This window comes from Hippopotamus amphibius, chromosome 17, assembly GCF_030028045.1.
Source record: "Hippopotamus amphibius kiboko isolate mHipAmp2 chromosome 17, mHipAmp2.hap2, whole genome shotgun sequence".
In the NCBI taxonomy this organism is placed as follows: Eukaryota; Metazoa; Chordata; class Mammalia; order Artiodactyla; family Hippopotamidae; genus Hippopotamus; species Hippopotamus amphibius.
The window spans coordinates 57,293,698-57,307,758 of record NC_080202.1 but is presented as its reverse complement, the minus strand read 5'-3'; the positions used below and the strand labels follow the sequence as shown (position 1 = coordinate 57,307,758).

At 42.3% G+C, this 14,061-nt stretch overlaps 1 protein-coding gene across 14 annotated transcripts in view; it reads left to right on the top strand.

Moving 5' to 3' along the window:
- Nucleotides 1–14,061, top strand: part of NUP85 (nucleoporin 85) — a 37,397-nt gene that overhangs the window by 3,853 nt on the left and 19,483 nt on the right. For 3 of the 14 annotated variants that reach the window (XM_057714687.1, XM_057714686.1, XM_057714685.1), the window contains exons 2-4: nucleotides 2,039–2,157; nucleotides 9,642–9,735; nucleotides 11,522–11,684. In XM_057714687.1, the coding sequence (XP_057570670.1) occupies nucleotides 9,675–9,735; nucleotides 11,522–11,684 (224 nt within the window). In that variant the 5' untranslated portion in view covers nucleotides 2,039–2,157; nucleotides 9,642–9,674. Of the gene's footprint in view, nucleotides 1–2,038; nucleotides 2,158–6,919; nucleotides 7,099–8,329; nucleotides 8,384–8,741; nucleotides 8,761–9,641; nucleotides 9,736–11,521; nucleotides 11,685–14,061 lie in introns of those variants that run through there. The other 11 variants (XM_057714691.1, XM_057714688.1, XM_057714690.1 and 8 more) reach the window with 11 other exon arrangements.

Genomic DNA, 14,061 nt, shown 5'->3' with positions numbered 1-14,061 from the left:
CACAAAACCTCTATTATCCCCATTTTACAAATGAAGAAATTGAGACATAGGAAGGTCAGGCAATTTGGTCACCCAGCTTGAAGTGTTAGAGCCAGTAGACCTGAGACTTTCTGATTCAGAGCCCAGACAGAGCTTAATTGCTGTAGGACTGCATCTAGGCCACTATGGAAGGCCTCAGGGAGGAAACATGCAGGAAAAAAATCCTAGAATGCTGGTGGGAGCACCAGTCAAGTTGTTTTGACTTGATTTTTTAATTAATTAATTAATTATTTATTTATTGGCTGCGTTGGGTCTTCCGTGCTGCACATGGGCTTTCTCCAGTTACTGCGAGCGGGGGCTACTCTTCACTGTGGTGCACAGGCTTCTCATTGCGGTGGCTTCTCTTGTTGTGGAGCATGGACTCTGGCCGTGTGGGCTTCAGTAGCTGCGGCACATGGGCTCAATAGTTGTGGCACAGGGGCTTAGTTTCTCCCTGGAATGTGGCATCTTCCTGGAGCAGGGATCGAACCTGTGTCCCCTGCATTGGCAGGCAGATTCTTAACCACCGCGCCACCTAGGAAGTCCTTGACTTAATTTTTGTTTGGTTGTCTCTCTGAGCAGAATGACACTTCCATGAAAGCAGAGACCTGTCTTGTTTACAGTTTTGTTCGGAGCACCTAGCTCAGTTCCTGGATCCTAATGGAAATGAATGAAGGAGTTGTGCATTGAGCTGCTTTCACCATTAGAGGTTAAGTAGGACAAGAAAGGCATACTTCCTCTAGAAACCTAATTAAATATCAATAATTGAATAATTAAATATCAATAGAAGCAGATGGTAAGAATGAGGAAACCAGCCAGAAGGTACTCTTCAGGGTCAGGTGCCAAAGAAAAAACATCATTCCTAAAAGGGGCAGGAAAACAAGAATCACAGAAAGAGTCTGTTTAGAGCTTGAAATCCTTGCCAAAAACCCTGAGAAACACATAACTGAATTTATAACACAGACAACTAAGTGGTGCATAGTTTATGCCATCAAATTTCCTTCAGTTCTAACAAAGGTTAGTTGAGTACTTGAGCTATCTCTGTGAATACTGCAGGAATACTGAATGCTCAGTTCCTGAATACTGCAGGAAATGTGGAGACAACATCACAGAATCAAAGAAGATGGGACCCAAGCTTGCAACAGCAGTCAAAGCCAAGAAGCTAGTACATTTCACTTTAAATGTATCACTGAGGGTATTAAATGTAGGGAAATATTGTTCCATTTCACAGTACATTCACTGAACTTTTTTAATGGAAGTATAATTTACAATGTGTTAGTTTCAGGTGCACAGCAAAGTGATTCAGTTATACATAATATTCTTTTTTTTATTACTATTTTTAAAATGTATTTATTTATTTATTGGCTGCATTGGGTCTTCATTGCTGCACATGGGCTTTCTCTAGTTGTGGTAAGCAGGGGCAACTTTTCATGGTGTTGCACAGGCTCCATTGCAGTGGCTTCTCTTGTCGTGGAGCATGGGCTCTAGGCATGCAGGTTTCAATAGTTGCAGCACACAGGCTCAATTGTTGTGACTCATGGGCTCTAGAGTGCAGGCTCAACTGTTGTGGCGCGCAGACTTAGTTGCTCAGCAGCATGGGGGATCTTCCTGGAGCAGGGATCAAACCTGTGTTCCCTGCATTGGCAGGCGGATTCTTAACTACTGTGCCACCAAGGAAGTCCCTATATTCTTTTTTTTTTTAAGAATTTTATTGAGATATAATTGACATACATCTATACTCTTTTTTAGATTCTTTTCTATTACAGGTTATTACAAGATATTGAGTATAGTTCCCTGTGCTATACAGTAGGTCCTTGTTGTTTCCATATTTTATATATATTAGTGTGTAAATGTTAATCCCAAACTCCTAATTTATCCCCCTCCCCCACCACTCCTACTATCCTCTTTGGTAACCATGTTTGTTTTCTATGTCTGTGAGTCAACTTCTGTTTTGTAAATGAGTTCATTTGTATCATTAAAAATTTTTTTTATTCTTTAATTTTTTGGTTGCACTGCACAGCGTCTGAAATCTTAGTACCCCAACCACGGATCGGACACAGGCCCCCAGCAGTGAAAGCACCGAGCCCTAACCACTGGACCACCAGGGAGTTCCCTGTATCATTTTTTTAGATTACGCATGTAAGTGATATCATTTATTTGTCTTTCTCTAACTGACTTAATGTGATCATCTCTAGGTCCATCCATGTTGCCGGAAATGGCATTATTTCATTGTTTTTTTATAGCTGAGTAATATTATATCGCTGAACAGTAATATATACATTGCACAAACATAACTTAGAGAATGATCTTGTAAGCTTTTTGAGGGCAGGTATCGTCACTTTTCAACTTCGTAGTCTCGGCAAATAACAAGGTCCTGAGAACTAGTGATCGATAAATGTACTTGGCATAACACTGTACTTGGCATGAGAATACCAAAAATGCTTAACTTAGGGTTCCTGTCAGGTAGTTTGTCAGTTATGCAGTCTCTACAGTGGTATGACAACTTCTTCTAACCCTGAGAAATGCTTCAGTGCTACTTCTCTGTCCATTACTGGATTCAAGAAGGGCCCGGTGACTCAAGGCTGTGTGTTTCATAAAATGAACAGAAACAAACTTAACAAAGCTTATATTTTGCAGTTGTGCCAAATATAGATAATAGCGGTACTCGTCAAGCTCCCATCTCTGATTGATTACTCTCACCCTAAGGTAGGGAAGACAGAGTTGGAAGGATGGTTCTCAAAGCATGGTCCCTTGGGCAACAACATCACCTTTACCTGGAAACTTGTTAGAAGTATAAATTCTATACAAATTCCGGGTCCTACCCCAGGCCTACTGAATTAGAAGCTCTGAGGATAGATCCCAGGAAACAGTGGCTTAAGAAGCCCTCTAGATAATTCTGAAGTTCACTAAAGTTTGAGAACCACAGTGCTAGAGCAGCTTTAACCTCCTCCTATAATAAATTTGTCATATTTATAATTTTATTTCTCAATTTAAGTCTTCTGTGACCAGATGTACATTAGTAGGGCTATAAAACAGGTTTTTACAAAATGACCTTATTCAGGTACGTGTATATATATGTGTATCTACATGTGCATTTAAAACATTTATCAGTAAAATATTTTTTAAAGAATAAAAAATTTTAATTCACATTCCCATAACACAACACTTATCTATTTTAATTTCCAGTCTTTATCCACATGTAAATTTCTTTATATAATTGTAGAAATACACAATTTTAGTTTGCTCTTAAATTTTTTGAAATTTTAAATTATGTGGTAAACATGCTAAAAGGTAACTTTTTCTGATTATAAGTGTATAATATTCTTTCTTGGCAGTCTTTTTTTCTACATAAATATTGATAGCTTTTTTTTTTTACAAAATTGAGAAAATTTTTAATAAAACTTTACTGAATTTTATCTTTATTAAAACTTGCTACACTTACCTTTTAAAGACTGCATAAACCTCTGAGACATTTGTTATTTCCCTTTTTTTTGGTGATTATTCAAATGTCCCTCTTGATTATTTCCTGGAAGTGCAATTATGGGGACAAAAAGATGAACACTTTAAAACTTCTTGAAAGATTTCTCCATGTTCTCATCAGTCTTTGTAATTCTTCTAATTAGGTGGATAGCTCATTGATAATATATTTACTTAGCTGTTCCTCTCTCCCTGTGGTTGAATATCTAAGACAGTAGCTCTTAAAAGAGGTGGTTTTGCCCCCTAGGGGACACTGGAAATATCTAGAGACATTTTTTTTCTTCCAGTTTTATTGACACAACAGCACTATGTAAGTTTAAGTATATAGACAAATGATTTGACTTAACATACATCATGAAACAATGACCACAGTAGGTTTACTGAACATCCGTCATCTTTTTAAAAAAATTTACCTAATTTTATAGTTTTTTAATTTTTTGTTCTTAAATTTTATGTATTTATTTCATTTATTGGCTGTGTTGGGTCTTCATTGCTGTGTGTACGCTTTCTGTAGTTGCAGAGAGAGGGGGCTATTCTTCATCGTGATGCACAGGCTTCTTTATTTATTTATTTATTTATTTATTTTTGGGCACACGGGCTTAGTTGCTCCGTGGCATGTGGGATCTTCCTGGAGCTGGGATCGAACCCGTGACCTCTGCATTGGCAGGCAGACTCTCAACCACTGCGCCACCTAGGAAACCCTGCACAGGCTTCTTATTGTGGTGGCTTCTCTTGTTGCGGAGCACGGGCTTCAGTAGTTGTGGCTCATGGGCTCTAGAGCGCAGGTTCAGTAACTGTGGCGCACAGGCTTAGGTGTTCTGCGGCATGTGGGTCTTCCCGGACCAGGGCTCGAACCTGTGTCCCCTGCATTGGCAGGTAGATTCTTAACCACTGTGCCAACCTAATTAATTTTAATCGTCTTTTTTTTTCTTTTTTAATATTTACCTATTTATTTAGGCTGCGCTGCATCTTAGTTGAGGCACGTGGGATCTTCATCGCAGCATGTGGGATCTTTTAGTTGTGGCATGTGGACTCTTAGTTGTGGCATGCATGTGGGATCTAGTTCCCCAAACAGGGATTGACCCCGGGTCCCCTGCATTGGAAGCACGGAGTCTTACCCACTGGACTGTCAGAGAAGTTCCCTGTCATCTTTTTTTAAAAAAATAAGACAGTTTCCTGTGTTTTTTTTTTTAATCAATCAATTTATTTTTGGCTACATTGGGTCTTTGTTGCTGCATGCAGACTTTCTCTAGTTGCAGCAAGTGGGGGCTAGTCTTCATTGAGGGCTTCTCATTGCGGTGGCTTCTCTGGTTGTGGAGCACGGGCTTCAGTAGTTGTGGCTCATGGGCTCTAGAGTGCAGGTTCAGTATTTGTGGTGCACAGGATTTGTTGCTTCTTGGCTGTGGGATCTTCCCAGACCAGGGATCGGACCCATATCTCCTGCATTGGCAGGTGGATTCTTAGCCACCAGGGAAGTCCCCCCCACGCCCCCCCCCCACCATCTTATATAGATAAAAATTAAAGAAACAGAAGTTTCTTTTTTCTTGTGATAAGAACTCTTAGGATTTACTCTCATAAGATCTTTCATGTATAATATACAGCAGTGATACATTTATCATGTTGTGTATTACATTCCTAGTACTTATTTACCTTATAACTGGAAATTTTATTTATTTATTTATTTGGCTTTGCAGGGTCTTAGTTGCCCCACGTGGGATCTTTTTTTTTAAATTGCAGCAGGTGAACTCTTAGTTGCAGCATATGGGATCTAGTTCCCTGACCAGGGACCCCTGCATTGGGTGTGTGGAGTGTTAGCCACTGGACCACCAGGGAAGTCCCATAACTTGAAATTTGTATCTTTTGACTGCCTTCATCCAGTCCTCACACCCCCACCTTCTAGAGACATTTTTGGTTGTCACAATTGCTGAGGGGTATTGGCATCTGCTGGATAGAGGCCAGGGACCATGTTCTGCTCAGCATCCTGCAGTGAACAGGACAGCTCTCTTTTGTAGTTAAGTTCATTTTTTTCCCTCAGGTATTCTTTTGCGAAGAATGGTTTTCCTTGCTGGTCTTTCATCCTGTTCCCCGGAATTATTTTTTCTGAAGGAAATTCGGCATGATTTCTGTCAACGTCCTGCTAAGCTTGGCTTTAACTTCTGCTGCTTGAAGAAGTCTGAAGAGTCAGAGCAGATATAATGACCAGTTTTTAAAAACTGATTTATCTGCTACTGAATGTTTATTTTACATTCAGAAAATATTAGACCTCCTTTTACCCACTAGAAAATGGACACAAATGCACCATTTTTCAGAGCCACAGAACTGGTGTCAGAAACACTCAGATCAGTAAAACTTTGTGAAACACTTGGAAAATGCAGCCAGACATAGATGGTAGAACAGTGTGGAGTTTTGTGCAAAACTACATTAGATTTTATCCTATGGATGGCTGTCTTCAGAGATAGGGATTTGGATGAAATTGTGATAGCCATAGGATTTTTCTTCCTTTACTGAACGACAGCGTGTACCTCAAAAGAACAAACTATTGGGGTGACAGGATTTTCCTAACCATTCCAAGTCATCTTATTTCCACCATTCAAATAGGTTGTTCAGAATCATCTCAGAGAAAGAAGACTTTCCCAAGTAAATTACTGAAATTTTGTCTTGTTTTCAGATCAAATTTCTTTCCTAAATAACAAAAGCTGCTACATTTTCAGGCACTGCTTCCTAAGATTTATTTTAAGATTTCGAATTATTCAGTTCGTCAACAACAACAAAAACTCGCTTATTTGGGAATTTAGAAGCAGCACTATTCTCTTCCTTGTATGTGTATGTATTTGTAAGGTTACTGGAGCACTTTTGAGGTTTTCCACAAGACCCGGGATTCCCTGATTTGAGTGTTTTTTCCTGCCTCTCTTTGGTGAGATAACAAACCAGGATTTGTGTTCAGCTGAGCCCCACGGTCTCGATTTCACAGCTGTTTCGGTGGCATCAATTTCGTCCCCATGCCTCCTGAGCCTTTTGGGGTGGGAGTGGCAGCGAATACCTTCGTACACAAGCCCGATGGACCAACGGGGCTCTCTTGCTGTGGACACCGCTCGGAGAAGCAGCGGCGACGACGCTAAGCTGCAGCCCGAGAAGCGAGGCGGGAAGCCAGCCTCGGGGGAGGCTGCAGGCTCGCTCCCCCCGGGGCCCAACCGAGGGCTCGCCGCAGCCCGCGCACGCGTAGCCGCGCCGCTGGCGCTCCCGCCGTCTCCGGGGGCCTTCTCTCCGCCCGGCTCGGGCTTGTCCGCGGCGGCGCCGGCTCCGGCGAGAGAGGTCCTGCGGGGACGGGCTGCCGCTGGCGCCGTTTTCCCGGCCGTGGTGTCGAGGCCAGGAAGCAGGGGCAGGCGTGGAGTGCCGCAGAGGGGCGGTCGTGGCCGAGAGGAGAGGCCCCTGCCGCGCTGGGGGTTTGGGCCTGCAGGCAGTGCGGGAGGCGTCCGGACGGGGTCCTCTCTCGCAGCCGGCTCTGCGCGGGAGGCCCGAGCTGGCGGCGTCGGCGGCCGGGCGAGGTGCGCGCGGCGGAGGTGCGGCGCTATGGAGGAGCTCGATTGCGAGCCGACGGTCACTGTAAGGGTGCCCCGCGCAGTATCGTTTGCCTCCGAGGTCCGAGGACTGGGTCCGCTTCGTCCCCGCAGGCTTGTCTGTCTCTCTGTCTCCTGCGAGGTGCTCGTCCCCTTTCCATCGTCTGGAAGTCACGTTAACTAGGTGCCCGTGTTTGGGTCTCAGTGGTCGCTGGCTTCCTGCCCCCTTTGTATACTGAGAATACCTGGCCCTGGAGGCCCCACTCCATCCCTTCCCGACCCTCGTCTTCCCGACCTTCTTTCTTCCCTGGCTTTTCCTGTTGGGCTTATGCTTTAATGAGCGGGGTTGAACCAAACAGAGGAATTGGGGCTTTCTTCTCCCGGCCGAACTAAGCTTCACATCACAGCTCCGCGAGCTTGGCTTTGCTTGAGCTGGCTCAGGGTTTACTAAATGTAATTATTCTCTCGGGAGACTGTTCCTGCTTTTATTGCTTTGTTTGCTCTCGGCTGTATTTGAACTCTCAAGAGAGTGTGTCAGATGTGGATGATCTGTGATGTTTATAAAGAGATTCATGGCTGTTAGATAAGAGATACCTACCGTTCCCCCTGGCTGGGATCTCTTCTGTCTTAGGTTTATATCCTGCTCGTTTTTTACATACAAGCTCCAGCAGCCTCTTTGTCAGGAAAGCCTTCCCTGACTAGATCAAATGTTTCTGTCTGTCCGTTTAGGCTTGCTGTGCATCTCTTAGCTCTTGGTAACCTATACACCCCACTAAACTGCAAGGTGCCTGACCTTGAATTTTTGCTTTTTAGAAGGTCGAGATGCCTTCAGTTTTCAGCTAAAGCCATCAGATTGCAAAGCTGTATCTGACAAACCAAAAACTGGAAATAGAAGTCATTTCAAAGCTAACTGGACAAAAAGAGACATGAGATCTTAAATAGCAGTTAACGTGGGTTGTTACTCTCTGTGAGGCTTACTGCTATATGCTATAGAGTGTTAACTTTTAATGCATTTATGAAGTACCTTATAATATTAAATGTCAAGGACTATGTCAGTGTTTTGGGGGAGAAAAATTAGGCTATTGGAATCACTGGAACTTTTTCAGACTAAGTGTTATCTTGCTTTTCCCTCCTTCACTTATGTCAGAATCTTTGGATGGGGAAACCTTCCCAGCACCCTGTGCAGCCCTGGAGAGCCACTTTGTTATTGAACCATGACAATGAGTCATGCATTTACAAATGGAGTGAAAGTGATCTAAGTTTAATTTTGCCCCCAGTAGTGATGATTGACCTGTGATAACCCAGCTGTACACCGGTGTTGGGGAGACCAGGTAGGAAACTGGTTGGCCTGGTGGACACAGTCTCTCAGAAGGACAGTATCTTTGTAGAACTCCACAGCTAGAATCTGAACCTCAACTCTGCAAGTTCAAACTCAGTTGTGTCTGTATTTGAGAGTTAGTCTGCTCTGTGGGCTTAGTCTAAACATGCTCTCAAGAGGCTGATAAATAATCCTGAAAACTGTTGTCACCCTGTTTAGCAGTTGTGTCTGCTTTTCATGCAGCTGCCTCCTCTTACCAGGGCACATGAAGACCAGTTATTAATTAGCAGATTCAGGGATGTTTAAGTGTAGATTCGAAGAGAGAATAATCTCGAGTAGTTTTTCTAGACCAGGGGTCTTATCTTTTTAGGTCAAGGACTCTTAAGAAATGTAAGTTACAGTTATCTTTTTTTGATTGTTTCTTTCCTGATGAATACCTGGGAGTGGAATTGCTGGGGTATAGGACATATGCATATTTAGCTAAAATAAACTCGATGGGTGATGAGGGAAAGCTGAGAATTACAAGGATTGTTCCTAATAGTTGGGAAAGGCTTTGTGCCACTGGGGGAGTGGAATGAGGTTTGGGAATGAGCATCAGGAGTTCCTTTTTTGGTCCTTGATGTTATGGAGGGCCAAATGTTAGCTCTAGAGATTAGAGAACTCATAAAGTTGTGGGTGAGGCAGCTGAATTTATGAAGCTGAGACTCAGAGGGATTGGTCTAAGCTGGAGTGAAAAATTGAGTCATGAAAGACATGACACAGAAGCCATGGGCTTGGAGGTCTCTGTCTCTTTAGTGAGTAACAAACAGTTCAATTCCATTTTAATTTCCCTTTTTCTGAAAAACAGATCGCTGGATTACCAAGTAATAATTGGTGAGGGTGTAGCTTTCTTTTTTTTTTATTTTTTTATTTTTTGGGCACACAAGCTTAGTTGCTTCGCGGCATGTGGGATCTTCCTGGAGCAGGGATCGAACCCGTGTCCTCTGCAGTGGCAGGCAGATGCTCAACCACTGCACCACCTAGGAAGCCCTGTAGCTTTCTTTTTTATCAACACTTGAGAAGTGGCAGGCTGGGTTGAGGTGCCTAGCAAAACTCACTTGCTCATTTAGGGTCTAACAGACAGGGCTGATCTCAGCCACACTCAGCTGTGTTCATAGATTAGCCCTTGATAACTTTCACGACCACTGACTTGTAGAATTAAACCTACAAGTCAGCTGAAAGCAAAGCCTTTAGGAAGAATAACAGTTTCTGTGCTTTATTTTTTTTGCCAGTTGATTCCAGGAGTGAATTCTCAGAATAAGCAAATGTGTTTTGACTGGGGTCCAGGGGAGATGCTGGTGTGTGAAACCTCTTTCAACAAAAAAGGTAGGTTTTTTTCTTTTTAGCTTAGCTGTCTTGGCACATTTGGGTTTTTTTATTCTCTCAGATTTGACTAGCTGAGGTATGCAACAGTTGAACTTATTTTGTACCATTTTCATTTTTGAAACTTTTTAACTGTTTAAGATTTTCATTGATTTATGAGACCTGGCAGATGTTGGGTTCAGGAAAAAAGTTAACAATGGTCTTCTCAGTGTTAAAGGTTTTCCTTATATTTAAAAACATGAAGCTTTTTTTCCTTTTTTGTCCAGACTAAGTCTCTTTGTAGTAGTCCCCTTGTGAATCTTTGTAAATGTCACAGCCCTTACCTTTATGTTATCATTGTGAACTTGATTGAATTCGTAGGCTATTAACACCTAGCACAAATGAGCTGAAGAGCAAAATGACCTGTCCTTGGCTTTGTTCTCTAAGCTCCATTAGGTATCAGATATGGATCTTACCTTTCCGATACAGATTCCCTCTAGTAGCAAGTTAAATGGAAATCTTGATACTTGATTTTGCTTCCTCCTTTTCAAGAGAGAAATCTCAGGAAATGTTGAAGAGATTTTCTTATAATGTTTGCAACGTTCTTTATCCAAATGTGGACATCTTCCTCTTTTATAAGGAGCAGATTGAACTAATAAAGGTCATATAATTTTGGCAAATTATATGAAATTCGTGTAATTTTTAAGCAGTGTAGTTTTTCTTGATCTTATAATTAAAAATTATCCCTCATGTGGACTTCCCTGGTGGTCCAGTGGTTAAAAATCTGCCTTCCAATGCAGGGTTTGATCCCTGGTCAGGAAACTAGGATCCCACATGCTGTGGGGCAACTAAGCACGCCGCAACTAGTGAGAAAACCACGCACTGCAACTAAGACCCAATGCAGCCAAATAAATAAAGTATTATCCCTAATGTTGCTATATATTTATGGGATATGTTGGTATGGAAGGTCTCAAGTTCGGCAGAGCTGTAGAAGTTGCTCAGGAGAGAAGCTTCTGTGACTAGGTCTGGATGGCTGCTTTTCCTACTTCATGGGAAAGCTTATCAACATTTCTAGCTTGTCCTCGATTGTTGGAAACTCAAGGTTTTCTTTCTTTTTCATTTCTATCTACTGAAATCACATTCAAGACAAGCCATTGAACATTATCACAGCTTATTTGAGAAGCTGTTATATAAGAAGTTTCCACAAGTTGGTGGTTGATAATTTATCATTATAGAGTCTTTTCATCACTGTTGCAAAATAGTTTAGTCAGTTCTTCATTCTTTGTGTTAGGAGTAGTGGCAGTAAAAAAGTAATATAAAATAATATTTACTTTGATGTTATATAAAACTTCAAGTGTAGGTTTATCTTATTGAGTTTTACATAGGCTAATATTAAGTGAGTTTACTTTTTTTCTAATATATTTCAATTGATGGAGGTGAAAGGTCATTACAAAATATCATAGTGAATTGAGGAGTAAAGTCTGAGAGTAAACATTTGTGTGTAAAAACTCTTGTGTGGGGAATTCCCTGGTGGTCCAGTGGTTGAGGACTCTGTGCTCCCACTGCAGGTTCAAGCCCTGGTTGGGGAACTAAGACCCCACATACTGAGTGAGGCGGCCAAAAAAAGAAAAAGAAAAGTAAAAATTCGTGCGTGGATAAATGTGGATAGGTGACAGTTCACATCATTTGTAATCATTGAAACCACTAGCAGAGAAGCTGAGGCTTTTGTAATTAGTACTCAAAGATTTTAGAGTGGGTTCTTTTATGAGGATGATGGTGAGGTTAAATTTTTTTTTCTGTTTTGTTTCAGAAGAATCAGAGATGGTGCCCGGTTGCCCCTTTATCCACATAATCCGAAAGAATGAAGATATATACTCTCACATCCTGAGAAAACTCTTCAATGAATCACATGGAATCTTTGTGGGCCTCCAGAGAATTGAAGAAGAGTTGACTGGAAAATCCAGAAAAGCTCAGTAAGTAGGCTGCTGATAGGTGCTGCTGATAGGTGCTAAGCTGTGGAAGACCAAGTGAAATGCATCCTTGTCCTTTTGAGTGATCGGTGGCGCTCCTGGAGAAGTAAGGACCTCCTGGTTCTATTTTGTGGCCTCTTTACTGGGCAGTGTAAGTGGTGGTGGATGGAAATGTCTTACAGAGAATGTGCAAATGGCTGCTGATTGACTTACTGGCGGCTTGATAAGCTTTCTTTGTTTATATTCCTACTTCATTTACCCTCCAAAGAATAAAATTTAGGCCAAATAAGCACCTGAGAGTCATTGAATGAGGTACTACTGTTAGGAGTTTTGTCTTTAAAGAATTGTTCTTAAAGCACTTATTTATTTATTTTTTGGTGAAGAGACCAGAAAACTTGCATTATTTATAGACTAGAATCGTTTGAAGGGTGGGTCATGAATTAACTGTGTCAGTGTCAGGTACTTGTTCAGGCCCCACCTCATATCACCAAAATTTCTAGGGGTGGAATCCTAAAATCTCTTGTTGAGTCTTAAGCACAGGAGTTTGAGAACTCCTGTGTTAGGTTTTTCTTAGTGTCCATTCATATGGTTAGGAAATGGACAGTGTTCGTATTAGTATGGAAAAAAAACCAACAGTTTTTTCCCTTCTCCGGTGTTTCAATCACAACACTTCTGACACCAGATGTCTGGGAGTTTTCCCTCACTAAGCAGTTCTCTGACACGAGCTGGGTATCCTACAATTCAGCTCAATTCTAACACTGTCTACCTGGAGATAGCATCATATCCCACAAGTTAAGGACTCAGTCCCACAAAACTGCCCCCCATTCAGATGCCAGTCACAAATAGTGTGTCCCTAGGTTACCCACAGCTTCTGTCCAACTTGGCTATAAATCACAGGTTCCCATGACCACCTCAGGTTTGATTAATTTGCTAGAGCAGCTCATAGAACTCAAGGAAACACACTTACCAATTCATTAAAGGATATGAGAAAGGACACAGATAATCAGCCAGATGAAGATGAACGTGGGGCCGGTCTGGAAGGGTCCCAAGTTCAGGAACCTCTTTGTGGAGCCAGGTTGTGTCACCATCCTGGTACATGGTTGTGTTCACCCACTGGGAAGCTCTCCAGACCCCATGCTATTGAGATTTTATGGACTCTTCCTCATGCAGGCGTGATCTTTTATTACCTGCATTTCCAGCCTTCTCCCGTCTCTAGAGAAGTCAGGGACAGGGCTGAAAATTTCAAATTTCTGATTATGACTTGGTCTTTCTTGTCACCAGCCCTCATCGAGGAGCCACCCAGAGCTGGAACAAACGATGCTTCTAGTGCCCTTATCACTTAGGAATTTACAAAGGTTTTAGGAGCTGTGGGTCAGGGACCGGGGATGAAAACTGGGTTTTTTTGGTTTGTTTTTTAATTAATTAATTAACTAACTATTTTTTGGCTGCTTTGGGTCTTTGTTGTTGTACGTGGGCTTTCTCTAGTTATGGTGAGCCGGGGCTGCTCTTTGTTGCAGTGCACGGGCTTCTCATTGCAGTGGCTTCTCTTGTTGTGGAGCGTGGGCTCAGTAGTTGGGATGCACAGGCTTAGTTGCTCCGAGGCATGTGCGATCTTCCCAGACCAGGGATTGAACCCGTGTCCCCTGCATTGGCAGGCGGATTCTTAACCACTGCGCCACCAGGGAAGGCCAAGATCAGTTTTAATTTTTTTTTTTTGGCCGCACCACATGGCATGTTGGATCTTAGTTCCCCCAACCAAGGATTGAACCCTTGCCCCCTATAGTGGAATCATGGAGTCTTATCCAATGAACTGCCAGGGAAGTCCTGAAGACCAGTTTTATATTTATTATTAACCGCATGTCACAGTATTTTACTTCCTTGATAAGCAGTTTACAAATGAATCACCCTGGAGGATACCCTGGGCAGTGTGTGTGTGTGTGTGTGTGTGTGTGTGTGTGTGTCTGTCTGTCTGTCTGTCTGTCTGTCTGTCTGTCTGTCTCTCTTTGTGTGTGTCTGTGTATGAGAGATCAGTGGTGACGAGGCTCTGGTACAGAATATCGATAACTCAGAGAAATCTATCATGACTAAGGAAAAAGCATATCAGAAGTCCTGTAATTCCCGAAAGGCAGGGGCCCTGTCTTATTTACGTGGGCCCTCTGTTCCCAGAGCTCCTAGTGCATCTATAGAGTAAGTGCTCTAAAACGTTAGATGAATTAATAAATTAGTGACTGTGTGAATGTGCTACTGATGGTGGGATGGTAGCTCCTGTTTCATGTACAGGAGTCAGCATATTACCTTATTTTTCGGTCAAGTGAATTATTTATTTGGGCCTGAATCTTGACTGTGAAAGGGGTTAAGGAGTAGTAAGGATTGAGTGAGA